The sequence below is a fragment of the Polychytrium aggregatum genome (genome assembly GCF_025602895.1).
Source record: "Polychytrium aggregatum strain JEL109 chromosome Unknown BJ171scaffold_10, whole genome shotgun sequence".
Taxonomy (NCBI): Eukaryota; Fungi; Chytridiomycota; class Chytridiomycetes; order Polychytriales; genus Polychytrium; species Polychytrium aggregatum.
In genome coordinates this window covers 252,964-273,193 of record NW_026516212.1, presented here as the reverse complement: position 1 = coordinate 273,193, position 20,230 = coordinate 252,964, and the positions used below count along the sequence as shown (strand labels likewise).

At 55.8% G+C, this 20,230-nt stretch overlaps 6 protein-coding genes across 6 annotated transcripts; 3 read left to right on the top strand and 3 right to left on the bottom strand.

Moving 5' to 3' along the window:
* Nucleotides 1-1,405: 1,405 nt before the first annotated feature.
* On the bottom strand, nucleotides 1,406-3,935 carry BJ171DRAFT_496261 (uncharacterized protein). Its single transcript, XM_053110175.1, has one exon. It carries the CDS (start codon nucleotides 3,834-3,836, stop codon nucleotides 1,470-1,472), a length of 2,367 nt encoding a protein of 788 aa, XP_052968656.1. The 5' UTR covers nucleotides 3,837-3,935; the 3' UTR covers nucleotides 1,406-1,469.
* A 271-nt stretch (nucleotides 3,936-4,206) lies between these two features.
* On the top strand, nucleotides 4,207-6,670 carry BJ171DRAFT_496260 (major facilitator superfamily domain-containing protein). Its single transcript, XM_053110174.1, has 5 exons — nucleotides 4,207-4,681; nucleotides 4,846-5,664; nucleotides 5,755-5,815; nucleotides 6,067-6,225; nucleotides 6,311-6,670. Exons 1-5 carry the CDS (start codon nucleotides 4,290-4,292, stop codon nucleotides 6,386-6,388), a joined length of 1,509 nt encoding a protein of 502 aa, XP_052968655.1. The 5' UTR covers nucleotides 4,207-4,289; the 3' UTR covers nucleotides 6,389-6,670.
* An 11-nt stretch (nucleotides 6,671-6,681) lies between these two features.
* Nucleotides 6,682-9,671, bottom strand: BJ171DRAFT_566465 (2-isopropylmalate synthase). Its single transcript, XM_053113411.1, has 5 exons — nucleotides 9,508-9,671; nucleotides 9,195-9,377; nucleotides 8,573-8,959; nucleotides 8,144-8,264; nucleotides 6,682-7,971 (listed from the first exon to the last, which is right to left on the bottom strand). Exons 1-5 carry the CDS (start codon nucleotides 9,565-9,567, stop codon nucleotides 6,905-6,907), a joined length of 1,818 nt encoding a protein of 605 aa, XP_052968654.1. The 5' UTR covers nucleotides 9,568-9,671; the 3' UTR covers nucleotides 6,682-6,904.
* Nucleotides 9,672-9,831: 160 nt separating this feature from the next.
* BJ171DRAFT_14942 (uncharacterized protein) lies at nucleotides 9,832-13,784 on the top strand. Its single transcript, XM_053105765.1, has 13 exons — nucleotides 9,832-10,180; nucleotides 10,338-10,421; nucleotides 10,544-10,589; nucleotides 10,696-10,796; nucleotides 10,911-10,982; nucleotides 11,092-11,217; nucleotides 11,369-11,491; nucleotides 11,598-11,665; nucleotides 11,812-12,237; nucleotides 12,421-12,576; nucleotides 12,781-13,174; nucleotides 13,339-13,468; nucleotides 13,584-13,784. The coding sequence occupies exons 1-13, from the start codon at nucleotides 9,998-10,000 to the stop codon at nucleotides 13,610-13,612; spliced, it is 1,938 nt and encodes a 645-aa protein (XP_052968653.1). The 5' UTR covers nucleotides 9,832-9,997; the 3' UTR covers nucleotides 13,613-13,784.
* A 117-nt stretch (nucleotides 13,785-13,901) lies between these two features.
* BJ171DRAFT_496242 (Pre-mRNA cleavage complex II protein Clp1-domain-containing protein) lies at nucleotides 13,902-18,099 on the bottom strand. Its single transcript, XM_053110173.1, has 13 exons — nucleotides 18,052-18,099; nucleotides 17,662-17,971; nucleotides 17,342-17,438; nucleotides 16,702-17,127; nucleotides 16,562-16,603; nucleotides 16,400-16,478; nucleotides 16,191-16,281; nucleotides 15,896-15,993; nucleotides 15,635-15,811; nucleotides 15,301-15,490; nucleotides 14,807-15,119; nucleotides 14,407-14,613; nucleotides 13,902-14,318 (listed from the first exon to the last, which is right to left on the bottom strand). Exons 1-13 carry the CDS (start codon nucleotides 18,080-18,082, stop codon nucleotides 14,202-14,204), a joined length of 2,178 nt encoding a protein of 725 aa, XP_052968652.1. The 5' UTR covers nucleotides 18,083-18,099; the 3' UTR covers nucleotides 13,902-14,201.
* A 193-nt stretch (nucleotides 18,100-18,292) lies between these two features.
* BJ171DRAFT_579555 (tetrapyrrole biosynthesis, uroporphyrinogen III synthase) lies at nucleotides 18,293-19,268 on the top strand (the record flags this gene model as incomplete). The annotated part of the gene is made up of 2 exons (XM_053113972.1): nucleotides 18,293-18,602; nucleotides 18,718-19,268. The coding sequence occupies 2 exons, from the start codon at nucleotides 18,293-18,295 to the stop codon at nucleotides 19,266-19,268; spliced, it is 861 nt and encodes a 286-aa protein (XP_052968651.1).
* Between the last annotated feature and the right edge of the window lie 962 nt (nucleotides 19,269-20,230).

Sequence of the window (20,230 nt, the reverse complement as noted above, 5' to 3'; positions counted from 1 at the left end):
TTCGCAAGGCTCCGCCGCCGCCGGCTCGCACTCGCTCTCGCATTCGCACTCTGCCGGCATCTGTCCGCTCGTCGCTCGTTCGCTCAAGCACTCGCTGACTTTGCCACGCCAGTCGGCCACCTCCACCCTCCCCGATATCCTGGTCGATTCGCAGCGCCGCCAGTGCTACTTCCGCTGTCCGGTCCCAAACTGCGCCGACCTGATCCGGGTCTCATCGTCGCTGTACCTCGATACTCTGCCGGCCGCCCATCACACCCAGCCGACCCTCCGATCCACCCATCACCCCCAGCAGCTGCAACTGCAATTGGACCAGGTCAAGCAGGATCTGATGGCTCTCGACCAGCATATCTTTGACGCTCACCAACTCAGATCCCTCTGCTCGCGCTGCAACGTCGTCCACATCCCGTCCGAGTACTTCCGCTCCAACATCGAGCTGGAAGTGGCTCTGGCCAACCTCGATCTCTCGGCCCGACCCTTCTCGGCATCGCCCACATCAGCACCAGCATCAGCATCAGCACCGTTCGCCCCTCTCCGGGCTGTATCCGATCCTCCCGAATGTTCTCTGCCGCTCCCGCCCTCCCGGTCCTCGTCCCCGATCCAGGCCTACCCCTCGGCGCCTCCGTCGCCAACCTCGATGCCTTCGCCCCCCGTCAAGCGCCACTCAACCTCAATGCTCGAAGCAGACCCACCGACCCCAACCGAGGCTCTGCTGTCCCACGAAGATTGGAACGAGCCCGCGCCCAAGCGATTCCGGAACCGCATCGCGGACTTGCTTGTGTGATGGATTACTTGATCATGGCGGTTGCGATCGCATGTGCTTCCATGGCGCGCGCACCGCGTTCCCGTCCCTGCTCTATGCATGCATATATACGTGCAAGCATATTCGTGCATGCATCTCCATTGTGTGTCCTCCTTTCCGACGTCCCGCCATAGTGAAACTTGGCTTCCCTCCTCCTGGCTCTCACAAACGCAGTTTTGTTTTTTTTCGATTTCCCAACCCATTCACTCACTTCGTTAACTTAACCTTTTGCGTCGAAACCCGGTCTATCCACAAGCCGCTGTCTCGATCGACGGGGGCTCTTTGACGCTCGCTATGCTATACCGTGCGCACACCCATCCTTTCTGTGTCCTCCTCCCACTTTTGCCTCTAATCTCTCACCGCGCGCGGAGGCCATTCCCCCGCCCTTACACCAGTTTTAGCTGTACATATCTCCAACACATGCTACAATACACCCCTTGTGCTCAGAAGTAGAAATCGGATAATGGTGATGGTGTGGGAGACAGACAGAGTGGAGGGACACCCAGCCAGAGACATACCCAACTGGACATACCCAACTGGACATACCCAACTAGACACACCCAGCCTAAGCCAAATATCGGCATCGTCTATGAAGCGGTGCACAAATCAATGACCACGACCGAGTGTGCCATGCATGTTATATTCAAGATCCAGGGTTTCTCGACGCAACCTACAGTCCCACAGCCGTCAAGATCGACCCCACAATGGAGGACTTGCGGTGGGTTTCTCGGGTCGGCGCCAGCGTCTGCAAATGCTGCAGCGCCGCCAGCGTGCAAATCACGATCCGATAGGCCTCCAGCGAATAGGAACCTCCCGCAATCGTCTTTGCGTTGGTTCGGAGCGCCATGATCTCGCCCAGCAGCGTCCGCGTCAGTCCGTGCTCGTGTAGAACCTTGCGGGCGTTGTAGGCATCGGCGCCGTCGCCCAGAACCACCGCCAGCTGCAGGGCAATCACCTTGCGTGAGCACGGATATGCCATTTCGGCCGGGGCCAGCTTCAGCGCCAGCTGCAGCGAGCCCACTGAATCGTCCAGGAATCCCTGGATCACTTGAAGTGGTGGATCCGGCGCCGCCGAGATCTCGAGCGCACAGCGGTACGAGAGCATGCCCGACAGAAGCATGATCTGAGTGTCCGTCTCGCTCTCGATGATGCCAAAGGAATGCATGCTCTTCATCGCCCCGACTGCCCCGAGGGTAAAGTGCATGGCTTCTCGATACCGCCCGAGGGTCTCGAGAGTCGCTGCAATGTAAAAGTGTGAGGTCTTGAGCAGTCGGCTCGATGGCGGCCGCTGGTTCGTGGCCGCGGTCCGCAGAATCACCAACGATTTGTAGTATTGCTTGAATGCCTCGATGGGTTCGTCGGCCTTGAACAAGAATCGGCCATAGACCTGCAGCGCCTCGGTTTGCCACTCGATGTCGTCGATCGAACGCTCCTGCAGCGTGGCCTTGGCGGTTGGCGATGGCGCTTGGTTGTCCTCGGCCGAGGTCCCTGTGCTCGTCCTCGCTGCTGTGGCTCCGCCAGCAAGGATCTCATCGATGCGGGCCTCATTCTCGAGGCTCTTACTATCGGCGACGGTCATGGACGCAAAGGAGATGGCGATCGTTGACTCCGCTTTGCTCGGGTCGGTCTGGTCGGCCTCTGTCCCGAGCTCGCCTTGGGCTGGCAGCGTCTTCGCGCTGGCGTTGGCTGTGGCCGCTGCGGCACCGATGCTGGCTGTGCTTGCGGGGACGGTCAGCCCAGTTCCGTTGGCGACCTTGGTGGCGACCTTGGTGGCGACGATGGGGAGACCCGAATCCAGGGCGGCTCCTTGCGGTGTCGCCGCCCTCTCGCTGGGGGACTCGAGTAAAAAGTCATTGGTGAACTCGGCTGCGATTTCGGCGGCGGTAGGGTCTGCGGTGTCTGTCGGTTGGGAGGCCGCGATGGCGATGGGCCCAGTCGAGACGATTCCTGTTGAAGAGTTTAGAGGGGCTGTGTGGCCACTGCCGAAGCGACTGGGGCTGGACAGGGAGCCATGTTCGTTGGCCCGGGTCGAGTCGATGAGGCTCTGGGCCGAAGGCCTTGCAGCAGCATCGCCGACGGACGGGCCAGGGGCAAGGGACAAGGGAGCAGCGAGGCTGCTCTGGCGAACAGGTATGGCCGAAGATGGCCCGCTGCTGGTCCTTGCCCAAACCGCAGTTTCAGAGCCTGTTTCGAGTGGGTGATCCGTATCGATGCCGACTTCATAGTCAAAGATTTCATTGAGACACCGACCGTACTCGACTCCCATGCCGACCTCGTTGACGTTGGAGGCAAGCTGCATGGCCTCCCAATAGAGCCGCTTCAGCAGCAACCGGATCTTGGCAAAGAGCGGATCGGTGTTTGGGAGCCCGTCGACCACAACAGTGGCCGTCAGACGCTCGATCAGGACAATGGCGACGGAGTAGAGATGCAAGGCGATCCGCGGCGCTTGATGGTCGTCCATGATCTTGGCCAACAGTTGTAGATACTCGGCCAGATCGAGGGCCAGGGTCCGGATCGCGGCAAGACGATCGTCCGGGTTGACGTCCGTCTCGGGCTCGAGCAAATCCTTTCCTGGAAAGAGCGGCTCGACATGATCTTCGATCTCGGCAATCGTCGTGCACGGCTCCGTGCGTTCCATCAAGAAGGCGCAAAAGGCTGGATGGGATATCAGCCGGATGGAGATGAGGCTGGCAGCAAAGTCCCGAGCCTCGGTGTGCATTTGCAGGGAATGTTTGGCAGATGCCATGGTCAGGAACAGCGGGTGGTGCTGGCGAACCAGCGGCTCGGGGAGAAGCCGGGTCTCGACGTGTTTGGCCATTTGCGTGAAGAGCGGGTTGAAGGCCGGATACTCATGCGGCTTGATTTGCGCAACAAAAGAAGCGAGGGCGTCTAGCAGCGGAGGCCAGTCTATGGACTGCGTGTCGGCCGCGAGCATAGTCTTGAGGGTCCGGTACTCGTTGCGGGGCTGGTCGAGAGCCTCCTGGAAGCTGTTGTAGACATGGTGGTGCTGGCGCTTGGTGGGGACTGTCTGGACCATGGCTGGCGCTGGGGACAGGAGCGAGAGGACGAGATCGGCGAGAGCTGGCGGGCTGATGCGAAGGAAAGCTGGACGAGGTTGGCGGCGGAAGGACGATGGGGAGGAAGACGACCAGCGATGGCGACGAGGCCAATCGGTGCCTGTCGGCGCAGCGGCGGCGCTGGGCGGAGTTCCGCCGCGGCGACACAGACGCGCCAGAGTCACACATGCGTGACGCTGGCGCCGCGATGCGCATCCAGCCACGCACCCCGGATCGATCCGGTGCGCAGCCTCACGCCATCGCACGTGCGGCGGGTGCTGCGGTCACGGGGACCGATGCTTCAAAGCGGCCCACAGACACACCGTCCACTTCGACACATTTCCACTTCGACACCATCAGTTCCGACAGCGTCGACTTCGACATCGACCCTGACCGCCAAGCTGCAGCTCCCCTCCCCGCTGCGCCTGCTGAATATGCCGTCCCCGGATCGCTCTGTGCACAATGATGCAAGCCTGTATCGCTTCCGCCGCACAATCTCCTTCGCCATGTGCATCCTCGCCATGAGCTGCGCCGGCACCATCTACCTGTTTTCGCTCTATGGCCCTCAGCTCACGGCCAAGCTCCACTATACCCAAACCCAGACAACCATCATTGCGACCTTGGGCAACTACGGCCAGTATCTAGGTGGGGCATTTTGGGGCTCGGTCACCGACCGCCATCAAAACGACCCGAAGCGAGTCTTTTTCTACGCTGCTGCGTTGCTTTTTTCGGGCTACAGCTTGCTGTCGGCCACCTACGCCGGCACCATCCGAAGCACACACTACATCGTGTCCTCATTCTTCTCGTTCCTGGTTGGATTCGGAAGGTATGCTCTCTGCGTTTTGACCACGGACGATCGTGCATGGATCCACTGTGCCAGCTCGGTTGTTGGATCTGTGGCCTCTCATGCCGGTCCTTGGCTGGGCGTCGCTCGCAACCAGGATTCGGGCCGTTGGTGACGCTTTGACGAACGATTCTCCTCTGCTGCAGTGCCGCGCTGTACCACGGATCGATGGGAACCAATGTCCGCAACTGGCCAACAAGCGACCACGGCTTTGCCGTCGGCATTCCGGTGTCGTTCCTGGGACTCTCTGCCTTTATTTTCTCCCAGCTCGCCTCACTATTCTTTTACAGCCACGACGGACCCGATAAATCAACTCTGGATGTCGCCGGGCTGCTCGCCTTCCTTGGCATTGCCACCAGTATCGTTGCCCTATGCGCTGCGTTCCTCCTGAAAGACGTCCGGCACCTGGCTCCCCACGGACTGCTGCCACGTCTCCTACCACAGCCGGCAGCATCGCCCGAGACCCAAGATTTGCTCGCAGATGGCCCTGCAGTCGAAGAGGCCTTGTCTGTCTCGACCGAACCTCGGCCTTTCTCTGTATTCGAGGCGATCCTGTTGACTGTGACGCTGGTCGCCATTGGCGGGTCCGGACTGTTCTATGTCAACACCGTTGGCTCGATTGTGCTGTCTCTCACTCCTGATCAACAGGGCCCATCGTCCCCTGTGTTTCAAAAGTACCAAAACTATCATGTCAAGATCCTCTCTGTTTGCAGCTGCATTGGCCGCCTGCTCACGGGCATCGGGTCGGATTGGCTAATCCGCACCCGCGGCGTCGACCGCCTGGCTTGGGTGGGTGTGTCCGCGGCCCTGATGGCTCTGGGTCATTTCGGAGGCTTGTTTGTGCGGTCGCTGGTGGACCTATGGGCCGTCACGATCGTCATTGGTCTGGCCTATGGATGCATCAACACCGCCATGCCCGTCGTTGTGAGCCACTTTTTTGGCGCTCGCAAGTTTGCCACCAACTGGTGAGTACCACTACAGCCGCTCTCTGATGCGGATGCTTTTCTGCTTCTCAGCCGCGGCGTGCTCACCCTTTGGCTGTCTGACTACCACAGGGGATGGATCAGCACAGGCACCGCAGTCGGTGCCCAAATATTTGGCATCATTTTTGGAATAGTAAGTGTCCGTCAAGTCGAGAGGCCAAATCCAATGCAGCTGAGGCATCGTGCCCAGCCGTGCCCAGCCGTGCCCAGCCGTGCCCAGCCGTGCTCACGGCCATCGATTACCTGTGCTACAATTACGATGCACCCTTCCGTTCTACCTGTCGATCGGCCACCGTTCGGACTTTATCATCGCGTCGGCATACCCCTTTCTATGTCTCCATCGCCTCCACGGGTCTGATTGTCTCTTTCTACCTCCTCCTCCAGGTGTACGATGCCCATCAGCGGGACGGCATTTGTGTGTCTCGTGGATGCTACATAGCATCCTTCGCCGTCAGCTCGTTCGCCTCCGCCCTCGGGATTGCCCTGACATTGTACTTGTACTGGAAGAGCCAAGGCAGTCGCTTGACTCGAATCAAGTTTGCGGTGAGCATGCCCTGCATTCATCAACACACTTGCGCCTGACACATGACACTGCCGGCAGCTAACTCGAGTATGCGCTTTCTCGCAGGCCATGGCGTTTTGGGTGACCACTTACGGTCTGCTCCTGGCCTCACATATCCTATATGACACTGTTGCTGCAACCTGATACTGCCGCCACTGCTCTTTCCAAGAAGACGACGTTGTACTCTGGGGCGCATCGCCCAGGTGGGCGAGGGGCGGGGGACGTCGCGCTAGATTGCTTGGTTACTTTTGGTTCTTGCCTGGATGGGAAAATGCTGATTGGATCGCCATTGCCACAGGAAGTTGAGACCAATTGCCACATGCTTCTGACCTGAATACATCTGTACTGCTCGACGGATGAATGGCCAGGGCCCCACCTCGGATCCACAGCAGCGAAGGATTTGTCTGAGCCAGCTGCCATCTCGACATCACATGGAATAAAATTTGGCCCACTTGGTCGTTGTTGGCCGAGTGGGTGATATGGTGCAACAACGGCATGTTTTTCTCCGAACGTGACGATGTGTCCCATTGTTTTATTCAACAGGAACGTGGTCGTATTGTCCAAGGCAATCGCCATTCCAACAGAAATCGAATCGTGCATTTGAGACGGCTGCCCCCTGAGGGTTACCCACACGCGCTCGCCTTTGCAGAGGTTCCTGAATCAAACATCGACATTGCGGCTCTCCGGAACGGAGGGAACCACTCCTCCAATCACCTCGATTTCGCCTCTCTGGACAGGTTCCAGCTTTGATTGGCGCTCCTTGGCCGACTTCATGCGGTTGATGGCGTTGATGTAGGCCTTGGCGCTGGCAACCAAGATGTCCTCGTCAATGCCTTGGCCCTGATACGTGGCCGAGTCGATCTCTTCGAATCGAGGAATCAGCTTCGGAATCTGGCCCTGAGATGAATCGGGTCCCTCGTGGATTCTCACAACGACTTTGCCCAGGGAGTCGGATCCCTCAGTCACGGCCTTGACTTCATAGGCCGCCAGTACATTGTGACAACCAATGACGCGGTTAATTGCACTGAACACCGCGTGGACCGGGCCGTGGCCAACGGCTGCATCGCTAAGCTCAAGCCCGGCGACTTGGTTCTCTTGGCCTGCTTGCTCGCTTCTGGGGCTACCGATGATAGGCGAAGTCACTGCGGGCTCTCGGGTGGTGTCGATGATCGTCACTGTGGCCGTGGCGCTTACACCGCTGCCAGACATGACGTGGAGAGACTTGAGCTGATACACCTGCTCCCCGGACGCCCGGATGTGGAGCTCGTCATCCAGGAGAGCCAAAATATCGTCGTCGCTGACGCCATTCTTCTTGGTGTCCGCGAGGGACTTGAATTTGCCAAACAGGCTGTTGAGCAGTGCCGGCTTCTCGTGGAAATGGTGGGCATAGACAACGCTTCCAAGAAGCTCCTCAATGCGTGTCTTGAAGGCATTTCGACCCGAATGCTTTCCCAAAAACAGGGCGGGGGGAGGGAGTCCAATAACTTCGGGTTGGATGATCTCGTACGTGAGCTTGTTCTTGAGGACACCGTCTTGGTGAATGCCGCTTTCGTGGGCAAAGGCATTGGAGCCAACGATGGCCTTGTTGGGCTGGATGACCATGCCGGTACGCTTGGTGACCAGCTGGGAGGTCGGGTAGATTTGGTAGGTGTCCACGTTGTGGCGGACAGGGAAATAGTCGGGATGAGTATGGATGGCCATGACAACCTCTTCCAAGGATGTGTTTCCTGCAAAAGGTGGGGGGGGGATTTAGAGGGTGTACCGCCGCAACCGTTCCAAGCTGACAACAGACATCCTTATAAACGTCCCTCTCGGCAACGGTGCTCGCTCCACTTGTATGGGTAGCCTCTGCTCCTTGGGATAGGCGATCGGATGACACATGTTGTAGTCCATACGTACCGGCTCGCTCGCCGATGCCATTGACGGCAACCTCAACCTGGCGAGCGCCATTCAAGACACCCGACAGAGTGTTGGCTGTGGCAAGGCCGAGATCGTTGTGGCAATGGGTTGACCAAATAGCCTATCGAGCGACAAATATTCGTAAGTCGGCTGGTTGGGTCCGATATCAACTCAATTGCTCAATTGCCCGCATTCCGGTTCAGAGAGAGTCTGTCTTTCATCACCAAAAGCCTAATCACAGTCAAAGCCATGACCTTGCTGCAACTCAGCAGCCATGGGTCTCGGGAATCCAGGTATCGTGGTGCTTTATCTCAGCCACGGGGCTCAGAGTAACGCACTCTGACCAAAGTCGACAATTTCTCTCCGTTCTCAGCCAACAAGGGACGCTCAAACGGATGTGCTCTCTGGACAGCTTTGTCTCCTGCATACCTTATCCGAGCCCGGAGTGTTGGCGATCAGATGTCGCATCAGAGAACCAAACTCTTCTGGGGTGTTGTATCCCACGGTATCGGGGATGTTGAGGGTGGTTGCGCCAGCTTCGATGACGGCTCCAAGGATCGTGCAGAGAAAGTCGCGATCAGATCGGCCGGCATCCTCTGGAGAAAATTCGACATCTTCGCAGCCCAGCGACTTTGCGTACTTCACCGCTGCTGTGGCTCGCGCGATGCACTCCTCTCGCGTGATCTTGAGCTTGTACTGCAGATGGATATCGGAGGTGGCGAGGAAAGTGTGGATCCGGTTGGAGGGCGCATACTTGATGGCCTCATAGGCACGCTCAATGTCGGCAGGGACAGCGCGCGCAAGGGCACAAATGCGCTGGATACGGAGAGGAGAGGAGAGGAGAGGAGAGGAGAGAAGACGATGAGTCGCCATCCGCCCGAATAGGCCAAGCAAATGGCAGTTTGCTTTGGTTTTCAGTAGGCAAGACACACCGGTGCATGCGCCCTCCAGTAAAGACTTTGCCAGTCTTGCAGCTCGCCCCTTCCCCACAGAGGGCAGAGCCTCTTTGCCAGTGGGAGCGCAATGATGTTGTTGACATGGGCTATCTCACCATTGGCTTTCCAGTCTTACGGCCCTCGATCAAGGGACCAACTTCCTGAGCGATACGCTTGACGGCGGCAAAATCGCCGGGCGAGGCGATCGGGAACCCGGCTTCACAGATATCAACTCCTAGACGGGAGAGCTGGAGGGCGATCTCGACCTTTTCGTTTTCATTGAGGGTGACACCCGGAGACTAGATACGAGACAGATTCGAGTGAATGGGCAGCACACCCAACAGCCTCCACGGCAGTTGCGGAGCGGATGATGCTTGGACGCCTGGTTGGGACGTCCGGTCAAGCGACTGGCTCGGCCACCACCCCCACCTGTTCACCGTCTCTGAGGGTTGTGTCAAAGACAATGAGGCTGTCCTTTTCGTGAGTCATACTGAGCTTGAAGAGTTGGTGCTGCAGCGGGCAGTGGCGGGTTGGCTGGGTAGCGAGGAGTCTGGACTGCGGGAGCCGGACACTGGGAACAGCAGCAGATCAACGAACGAGAGCGAGGCGAGGGAAACCAGCCCGAGGTATCTAATCCATATCTTGGTCACATGACGACTGCGGTGAGCCACCGCACGAGGTGGCTTGGCACCGCTTGTGCCTTGCGCCTTGCGCCTGGCACCGTTCCCCTTCTCCCTCCTCCTTCCTCCTTGCGCCGGGGCTCTTGCGTCTTTTCTGCGCAGGAACAGCGTTGGCTTTTTGCGGTGTGTTTTGGCGGTCTGGTCAGGGTGGGCAGCCTCGTTCATCCAAGATCGCAGGGCCCCTCCCCGCATCGACAGCTCACCGAGGGCATAATCGATCAGGCACAATCGATCAGGCCATGAGTGCACATTCGTACGACCCTTATTCGGGACCCGATGGCGGCAACCCGATCCATCTGCACGTCGATATCGACGACACCGACAATGCCAACGACACCTATGACGAGTTGCTGGAGCGCATCGAGAAGGACAATGCCCTTGGCGAGGTCAACTACTACGGCGTCATGAATCTCTCAAAAGACGTACGCGATCCGCCATAACTTGGTGGGAGGGGGGGCCTCTGGAGGTCACTGCAGATTTCCTGCGGTTCCGTTGCTCGGGGAACCACCACGATCGCTTTGGGCTGACAAGCTATGGCCTGTTCTCCCGGATGTATCCTGCCGCATCCCCCCCATGCAGGCCTCTGACGATGAGATTCGAAACACATATCGTCGGCTCTGTGTGACATTTCATCCAGACAAGCATCTTTCGCCGGATGATAAGGTAAGGTAGTGCTGTCGCGGTCTGGCTTGTGGGATCACAAGGTGATGAGATTGAGAGTATCGTTGACTTGTCGTCATCCACGATTGAGTTGACTCACCGATCCGATTCATACCTTTCACCAGGAAGCCGCTCAGCGCAAGTTCCAAGTCATCCAGAAAGCCTATGATGGTAGAGCGCTTCCCGTGGCTTGCAAGTGTAGAAGACACGAGCGATGGCTTGAGTTGGCCGCCGCCCTCGGGTTGACCCAAGATCTGTTTGTGTCTGGCCCCTCTAGTCCTCAGCGACCCAGCAAAGCGGCATATCTACGATCTGTATGGTGCCGAGGGACTCCAGTCAACATGGGAGATCGGACAGCGATTTTCGACGCCAGAAGAGGTACAGCCCGCCTCCGGATCAAGCTTGGATCCTCAAATCAGGCTTTCGCTTCGTTGTGCATCCAAACATATGCGTATCTAAACATATACGCATCTACATTTGATCTGCTATCAGATCCGTGAGGAATTTGAGAGACAGAAGCGACTTAGGCTTCAGGAGGAGGCTGAAAACCTCGTCAAGTCCAAGGTTGGGCGGCACCGACAGTTGCCCTCTGTTGCAGTATGGTGCATCCCCCGAGTATGCGCCTTCCCGATTTATCGTTAGTGATATAGTCCCAAAATCCTTTTGTCAACAGGGCGAGATTTCCCTTATGCTCGATGCTACAAGCATATTCGAACCCTATGGCGGCCACAAGCGCGAGGCTCATGAGCTGCTGGTGTTTCCCGAACTAACCCAGGCGTTCGTCAAACATTCGTGGGAGGTAGTGTACGGCTTGCCTGCGTCCACCACAGGTAGCTGTAGCCCTCATGGAGGCTCTGCGCGCTACCAGCGGCTGTGTGCACACTATCGTAGCCCATCAAGGGCTAGTACGGCCATCTTACGTAGTAATTCATCACCGAATCTGAACATAGACCAAGCTGGCCTCCCAAACAAACCTGACCCTCGAGGGAACTGCCCTCGCCAACAATGGTATTGGTGTTGGTAGTGCCCAGGCGACTCTGCAACATGTCATAACGCCCAGCCTCTGGGCAGAGGTAATGCCACGCCAGCCTTGGCGCTGCGTTTTGGTAAATAGCAAAACACGCCATTGTCTCCCGATTCACAGATCCTCCCTTTTTGTCGTCGGCGCCCCAAAAATAGGGCTCAGTGGTCGTTGGTCGGCAGCCATCATCATCGTTCAAGTTGACCAAAACTTTTGCAAACGACAGGTGGGTGCACCAAAGTTGCGTAGTCCTGCCAGGACCCTGCACCCATATTTCGTGCGTATGCACACCTGCCATCCAGGAAATTCCCCAGGTCCTCGAACAGTTATTATTATTACTTTTTAACAAGCAATCTCCTCTCTTCCGGGCAGCTTCTGCACTGCCAATGCCCACATAGCGACCACCGCTCTTCCACCGACCTTGGCCTTCGTACTCGGACGTCGAATCAGCCAGAGTACTACCATGTTCTTGACCTTCCAGACTGGCCAGTTTCGCCTTGGCTCCTGGGGTGCCTCGGAGCGGCTGCGCCAACGAAGCTCCTGTTCCGTGGGCATCGTTCGACGATTCAATGATGCGCAGCTCAATGTGGATGTGCAAGCGGGCCTGAGTGGCTCCCATATAAGCCTTGCGTACGCCAAGATATTGCCCAAGCAAATTCGTCTGCGGGGGTCGCTGCAACTCTCGAACGTCGGTGGTGTCACAGCCTCCCTGAGTGGCGAAAAGAAAGTATCGAAGCATAGCAGAGTCGGCCTGGGAGTCACATGCGGAGCTTCAAGTGGGGTTTCTTTCAAGCTCAAGTGAGTGCTGCCCTTGTCACCACATCACACATTCCGATATCGATACTTCCCCGATCGCTGAAAGCAACAGGCTGCCGATCTCTTGAGTTTCGCGTCAGTCATGATCGCCGCGCAACCCACACGACGTAGCGTCCGCTAACTTGTTGCGGTGTAACTCGATTGCCCACAAACTCTATAACCTAGGTATACTCGACTAGGCCAAAAGTTCATCATTCCGGTGCTGCTCTCACATCAATTGAGCATTGAAGCAGTTTTGTGGGCGACGGTTGCCCCTGTGGTTGCAGCCATCGCCATCGACCAGTTCATCTTGGCACCGCGCAAGAAGCAGCTACTTGCCGAGTAAGTTGGCTGTCGAACCGAGCTTGAGGAGCAACTTCGACCCTTCGACATCAGGAATTGGGCTTGTCGCGCATGCTTGAGCCATGTGGTTCTGTCCTTACAACGCAAAAGCACATATATCGCTACAGAGAGGGGTCTCGTTAACCGACTAACTGATGAACTTTTCATTTGGTCAATGTGTCCCTGCCTTTGTCAAACCAATAGGAAATTGGATGAGATTCGGAAGGAAAATGCAGAGATTCTCGCCGATAGACAAAAGGAGGCCCTCGAAGCCACCCGGCTGATGAAAGATCTGGCCCAGCGCAAGCTCGAACAGGAGCAGGCCCGTGACGGCTTGATCATAGTGCACGCTCTCTATGGTGACCTGGCTGCGAAGGAGTCGATTGATTCGGGTCGTGGATTCTCAGTGCAAGGCATTCGGAGTCTATTCTCCAAATCATCATCTGTCGAGTTCATGAGCATACCTTCCAGGGACGATGCTCACCCGCCACTGGATCAGGACGCAGACAGATCTCCGAAGCCATATTGTGACGTTACGATCGTGTTACAGTCGATGGTCAACAACAGCCAGCTTCATATAAGCGGTGGTCACGCCAAGGTATCAAGCACACTTTACCTTGGCTTTCTACCTTTCGCTTTCGCGTACCGCAACAAAAACGATGCGTATTTAATTTGTTCCGGTTCGGAGACTAGATGGCTAGGGGAAAGTGTAACTGAGCCACCATTGACCGTGACTGGTTTTTTTTTTTTTGATCGCACCAGTCAAGTATTCTTGGCTTCTATGACCCCTGTCTAGGTACTCCCAAGAAACTGCGTGTCATCTACCAGTTCCAGGGTCGACTGCATCAGGCTGAAGTGGACGATTTTGGTGCCTTTGCAGCTCCATTGCGTGGTATGTCCACGGCCTCTCCGATGACCACTGCCCAAGTGACTCGGTGAAACGCAGTGGATGCATAACTGAATATCACACTGACACCAACCCTAAACTTTCAATCTCGCCATCACAGCTCACCTTGTCTCTGAGAATCCTGTGTAGATATGGTCGACGCCAAAGCCACCGCAGAGCAAAGTGAGCAGCGCCTCAATAGGGATTTTCGACAGCTGAATGTCCAGCATCCCGCTCCTAGTGATACATAAAGCTCACACGATTGCTCCTGCAGGCATTGTGAGTGGGGCCTATCGCATCCTTTGGCAGCCGTCCCGGCCAATGGGTGTCCATATACACGCTGCTTTTGTTGGTCCATCGGGTGGGCAAATGGGCTGGAAGGAAGCCCAGGAATATGATACTGAAGAAGTTGGAAACCCATATCCCGAGAATAAGATCAGACTGAAATTGCACCATAATATTCGCACGGGCTAACTCATCAACCAAGTTCCAGATGGTCTTGGCGGCCGCGGCATTGTTACGCGGAGCCGAGAGGTGGAGTGCGCTCCGTGGGGTTGCCATCGCTCACGCACTATCACACATGGACATTGAGCATCCTGTGATACGCCATCTTGGGCAGCACCGTTTGTGTCCCGCTGCTCGAGCAAGGATTGGCATATCCGCACATTTGGGCAGGATTTGTTTGCTTGTCTGGCCGGTACCTCGTATTGGGCTAACCACGGCATCGCGTGCGACTCTGTTATTTTCTGTTTTCGGACATGTTTTTTCGTCGCTGCATGGCTCTTCGTTTCCAAGAGAGCGAGCCTACCCCTTCGGCCATCGAATAGGTGGTATATGGCAAATCAACTCGAACCGACTGTATACCAAACAAAAAGGGGGGGGGCAAGTCGATCAGTACCATTCGAGCATAGAAATGGCTGGATGTCCTCCCACAGCGGGCTTACCATGTATCCGGCCAAGGAAAGATAAGCTGGAGTTTCTGTGCCACTTGCTCGGACGAGCATGTTGACTTCACCGAGCGTGGTCGGGGCAACAGGCGAGACGATATGGAACAGACCTTGCTCTGGATCGATGGAGCGGACCAGACCAAGGCCAACGCACTTGTGGTTTTGGGGGCGGAGTGGCAGCTGCGACGGCACAATTCGAAGCGACTGGAGCGCCAACCGGAGATCAGCACAGTGCCCGATCGAGGCCCGGCTAAAACATGGCCCCTGGCATGACGATCCTGAAATACAGCCAACACAAAGCCATACACGCCATATCGCAGGACGGCTTTTGCTGAATTGGTGGCATTCTCAATATGCAATCTGAAACGCCATGGTTAATGATAGCATGATACGTTACCGAGAAAGGATGGTCGCGACGATGGGACTCTGCGGGTACTCTGCAGTATTTTGTGCGGTCAACAACCAAGGCTACCACGCAGCCGTTCAGGGCTCGCAGGGTTTGCGAATAAGGAACGTCAAAGTTGATGAATTTGATTCGAACACTGCTCCAAGGGACTTGATAAGGTGTTTCCTCGGCTGCAGCTTTGGAGAAGCACCATATGGGTCGCTCACAATCAAGCCCCTCCCTTGGACATCCAGTTGGTAGGTTCGACTTGGCGAAATATGATATCGTTGCAAGTGTTCGAAGATCTGCCGAGGATAACTTGGGCCTGGGATCCAAAGTGAACGGGGAATCGACAACGGCACGTCAGTGAGCAGGCGGGACGAGCTGGAATTCGGCGGTTGCTGTCGACATCAGACACAATTCTGATTCGCATCATGGCGAGCTTCTTCAGTTCGTCGAATGAGCACATTTCGTTAACAAACGCAAAGAGTTCGATGAACGCTTACTTGAGCGACCGATCCTCGAAGCCTTCCACTCTGACCAGCTGACAATTTGGATTTGTTTCAGTGACAGTGTGGTCAAAGTTCTCAGGAAGATTCTTGCTGAGCATGGTCGATCCGGGAGGATACCAGAGCTGAGCAACATAGTCGGCATCAATGACTCCAAGCAAATGCTGCATCAAATCGTAACCTATGCCTAATGTCCGGTCGGTACCGAGGAGTGGCCAAAGAGTGACCGGCGTAATGACAAATAAGTTTGCGAAGCGAATGGCGACTCGGCAATCACCCATTTGCGTGGATCGAAAATGGAGTGCTGGGCCAGCTATGCGAGCTACGGTACCGCGAATCCATCCATGGGTGTTGACGATCAGGGGCATGCCTTGTGTGCGCAGTGTTTTTTGATAGGTTCTGTACAAGTGCTCGAGACAATTGACATAGTGATCTGGGTCATCTTTTGGTGTGCTTGCACCAAGATAGTAGGCGTGATAGGGCTCTTGGAGATGTACAAAGGGAGGACCTGCAGCAAAAACAAGTTGCTGGACGGTAAGCCAGCTGCCTACTTCCACATTCCCCGTCTCGCCATGCAGCCTACGATATATACTTAATAGGGGATAGCGCACAACATGAAGCGAAACAATCCCGCTCGGGGTGAGTTCGCTTTGTCCAATGTCGCACTCCATATACGCAACGGCGGGATATCTGGTAAGTATTGTAGTTGAAGAAAGACCGTGAAACGCGCAGCTTAGATTATCGTGATTCGTCCAGTCCATAGCCATAACTGAATCTACGCCACCCTGACCGATAATCACACCGGCCAATTGTTTGTATATGGCGGGACCAGTTGGGAATGATCCACCCGGGCCAGTTTTTTGTGCAAAGAAGCGTCGAAAACATACCGCTCGAGCAAAGAGTTCACCGCATATCTCGAGAATGTGGATTTACCGACGTTTTTGCTTCCGACAACACAGGTTATCGGCGGTGCATGCGCTTGGTAACAGAGTCAAGATCATTAGCTACGGGGCTTGTCGCATTCATAGAGACATGGGCAATAAAGCTATGTCAATGGTCGCGAAAACAATGGCTCCATGCACAGAATCATCGCTACCTATTTTGAGCCGGCGGCCAAAGTCAAACCAAGTGGGAGGGACTTTCAAAGCTGAGGCACTCGACAACGCCATAGTGATCTTTCAAACAGAAAGCCGTGGGTGAGTAGTGATTTCATCTCGGGGGGTGATTTGGACTGTGTGTGCTGCGATGATGGTCTTACAGGAAAAAATCCTCGCAGCTTGAAGTTTGGATCCATAGGGATCTGACGTGATAAGAGTGGTCAAGTTAAACTGGGAGCAAATTCGCTTGATATCATGCAGCAGCTTTGAATCGTACTGCTGGAACAGCGTTACGAGCTACCTTCTCGCTGCCCATGCCGAACAGTCCGCGGAAGGCATTTCCTGTTTTCTCGAGGCCGGAGTGATTGGCCCAAGCAAGACTACGCATGGCTATGATGGTCGTGCTCTCTGAAAAGTTTGCGCTCTTGAGCAAGCCGGCAATTTCGACCGTGAGTGTCGGGTCGGAGGCAGTGTTGCGCGGTTTTTGGCGAGCATCATCGGGACGTTGGTTCTGAGTCGAAGTTCCGGTCGATTCTATCACCAGCAGACTATGGGACTTTGGAGAAAAGCACGGATAGAACCGAAGAGCATCCGTAACATCGCGATTTGCATCGGACGGACGCAGCAGCGCAGACACCCTGTGAATCGGAGGCGCAAAGTTGTATCCCATGACGCTAAATGATCCTTGGATTGGACAGAGCAGCACAGCTCCGTGAAAGCATATCTTCTGAGATCGTCAAGTCGAAGCGATAACGAAAACAAATACGAAAGCGAAAACGATGATGAGATTTGGCTGCGTCTGGTCGTATGTGCAAGTGTTCCAGATATTAACACCCACAGAGGCGATCGCAGAATCGCTCGTGGGGGCTGATATGCTACATCGAGCAGCTGCGGAAGGGCAATGAGCCAGCTGGAAGAAAGACATAGTTTCTGGTTGATACCTCTCCAATATTCATCCCAATCAAAGTTACATTTGTGGAGGCCAAGACATTGGCGTCCGACGGCTGGAATGTCGACACGGTGTCCGGGTCGGTCCAGCTGAGGATCACAGGGATTTACGGCAGTTCCGAGTTGGCACGATCCGATACCATACGAACGAGGGAGCGAATTGAGCATTAGGAGATATGCGTTATGTCGAGTCCAACACGATGATCACAGGGCTGCTTCTGATGATGAGTCTGACAGACCCCGTGCGAAGCGACATCGATAACCAACTCGTGGACATATCACCGGAAACTGATAATGCATGTACGATATGTACCCATTATCTTTGGGAGTTTGAAGTGGCTGGCGTTTTGAGTCTGCTTGCTTGGCGGAAACGGCCGATGGGCGGCCCTGGCCGGTCGAGGGTTGTCGCCGTGGTCCATCTGCTGCTGCTGTCGTCGAACGTCGACCGGAAGCAGGCGACTCCTTGGCATTCAGTTGAGCCGCTTCACTGGCGCTCTGAGGCCGAGATTCAGACGGTGCCGCAACGAGCTGTTCGGCCAGTACTATTTTTCTCGGGCGCTTCCGAAGGATGGCAAACGGGTTTGCCGACGCAACAGGCCCGCCTGACTCGGGATTCTCGTCGCCTGCAGGTTAAACGCTGTGAGCCCTGAGATTTCATCGAGCAGGAAGTGACCTCGTATGCCACTGTCGCGAGTGTGCTCACCGGATTTGCGCTTCGTCTTGTCTTCAGCCATATCCACATCTGCGATCGGTCTGGGTGCATTCCGCACAGGCCCGAGTTCGCCCACGAAGAAAAATCCGCTCGGTCAGATCACGTGAGGCCACTCAGGGACGCGATCCAGCCAGGAGCCTGCTCCAGCAACAACCGCAGCCAGCACCTCGGCCCTGGCAGTCCTTGGATAAGCATCGGCCATCGAGAAACGACGCAGATGCCCAGTTTCCCCATGCCCGCAACACGAAACGAGGAGCGGCTCCACGAGCATACGCCGTGTGTTCTGTTCTGCCGAGCCGCCGCCGAGGTTGAAGAAAGCAAGGCCTCGGTCGATCCGTACCAAGCCGAATGCGAGCGGCGTGGCTTCAGCGCCCGCTTCCTGCCTGTTATTGAGCACATATCGTGCAACGTGGACTTGCTCCTGGACTACTTGGACGGTCGATACGGATCTCCTGCCGACTGTGGAGGCTTAATTGTTACCAGCCAGCGTGCCGTCGAGACTCTGGATGTGGCACTTCGGAAGCATGTTGCTCAATATCCAGGTTTGTGCTCGTGCTGATACACGAGTGGCAAGCCGTTGGTCGTATCGCCCGAGGTGGATGCAGCTGACTTTGCCGCTCTCGATCGATCGATGGTCAACGTCTTCCTCACACGCAGAAAGCTCCACGCTGGCATGGAGATCGGTGCCAGTCTATGTCGTTGGCGAATCGACAAAGCAAGCAGTTGAGGGCCTCAATGAGGGGCTGGTGACAAGAGGGAGCCATTGCGGGACAGCGCAAGCCCTTGCTGAGCTTATTCTGCAAGATTTGACTGCGACTGGCCAGCCTAATACATGGATGCTGTTCTTGGCTGGTGACAAGCGCCGTAACGTTATCCCTGATGCCGTTGCAGCCTCGAATGCAAAGCTGCACGAGATTTGCGTCTACAAGACACAGGCCAACTCACGCCTGGAGCATGATCTTTTACAAGCACTGGAAAAACATGAACGGCCGGACTGGGTGGTGTTTTTCAGCCCCTCTGGTGTTGACATGACCTTGCCGACTTTTCAGCAGCAGTCTTGGTGGGGCAAGACTGCGATCGGCTCGATCGGGCCCACAACGACAGCGAAGCTCATGGCCGAAGGCCTCTCGGTTGCTGCTGAGGCGGCTCGGCCCAACCCGCTCTCTCTTTTGGACGCAATTGTGCATGCCCCATCCACTACCGAATAGTTATTCCATGAGGATCGCGAAAAACAACCCTCCAAAACTCGATCTATACAGAGGGTGTCTCGCTGATGGTGCCCATAACACTTGGATACTGGAGGTTGTTCAAAACGAACTGAGCTGGTGCCCATTTGCCCTCTTGCACAATTCAATCCGGCCATCAACACAGTGATCTGCCAGTAACAGTTCACCAGCCGTCCGAGTGTAACCGGCTCAAGTTACTGATTTTGGGGAGCGCGATAGTGAGGCGTAATACATAATCGACCCTTTGGACAGCTCAATGTTTGGTCGTTACTCGATACCAAGGGAGCTGAGGCAAAGGAACAGATTGGGTATGTACTACCTGCCTATTCAGAGGGGGCTCTGTTTCCGATGAAGCTTCTTCAATGCTCCAGCGCGCCCAAACCAAAACGGAACACCTTGGTTGAGGTCCTGCGTTCCACTTCTTCATCCTTACACTCTATTCAGAAAAAAACGGGACAATATAGCCGTTTCCATGGACATGTAGTATGTGCTGTGCTTGCGTCAAGCAAAGCCACAAGAAATAAAACAGATCACTTTGGCAGCCTCCGAGTGAAGACCGCCGGTCGCTCTCCGATCTCCACAATCGACCTGCATACTGTGATCATGTTGCGCGCCGCATTGACGTCGCGATTCCACACTGTCCGGCAGCTGGGATTCTTGCAGCTCCTGACAAAGTGGGAATTCGCAACACTGGGCGCATCGAGTCCTTCCAGCCGAACTGGCTCCAGGCACTTGGAGCACACTTGCGAGGTGTTGAACTCGTTCGTCGAGGCCACCTTGACGCTTCCATGATGGTGATTGGGACGGCGTCGGTGGTGCTCGAATTGCTCAAAGTACCGAGCAAACCGCTGCCTCCGAGGGCTGGATGCATAGCCCTTGCCCTGTCGCCATGACGCATTGCCAAAGGCGATCACCACATCGGTCCGTATCGGGGCGTGCTTCAG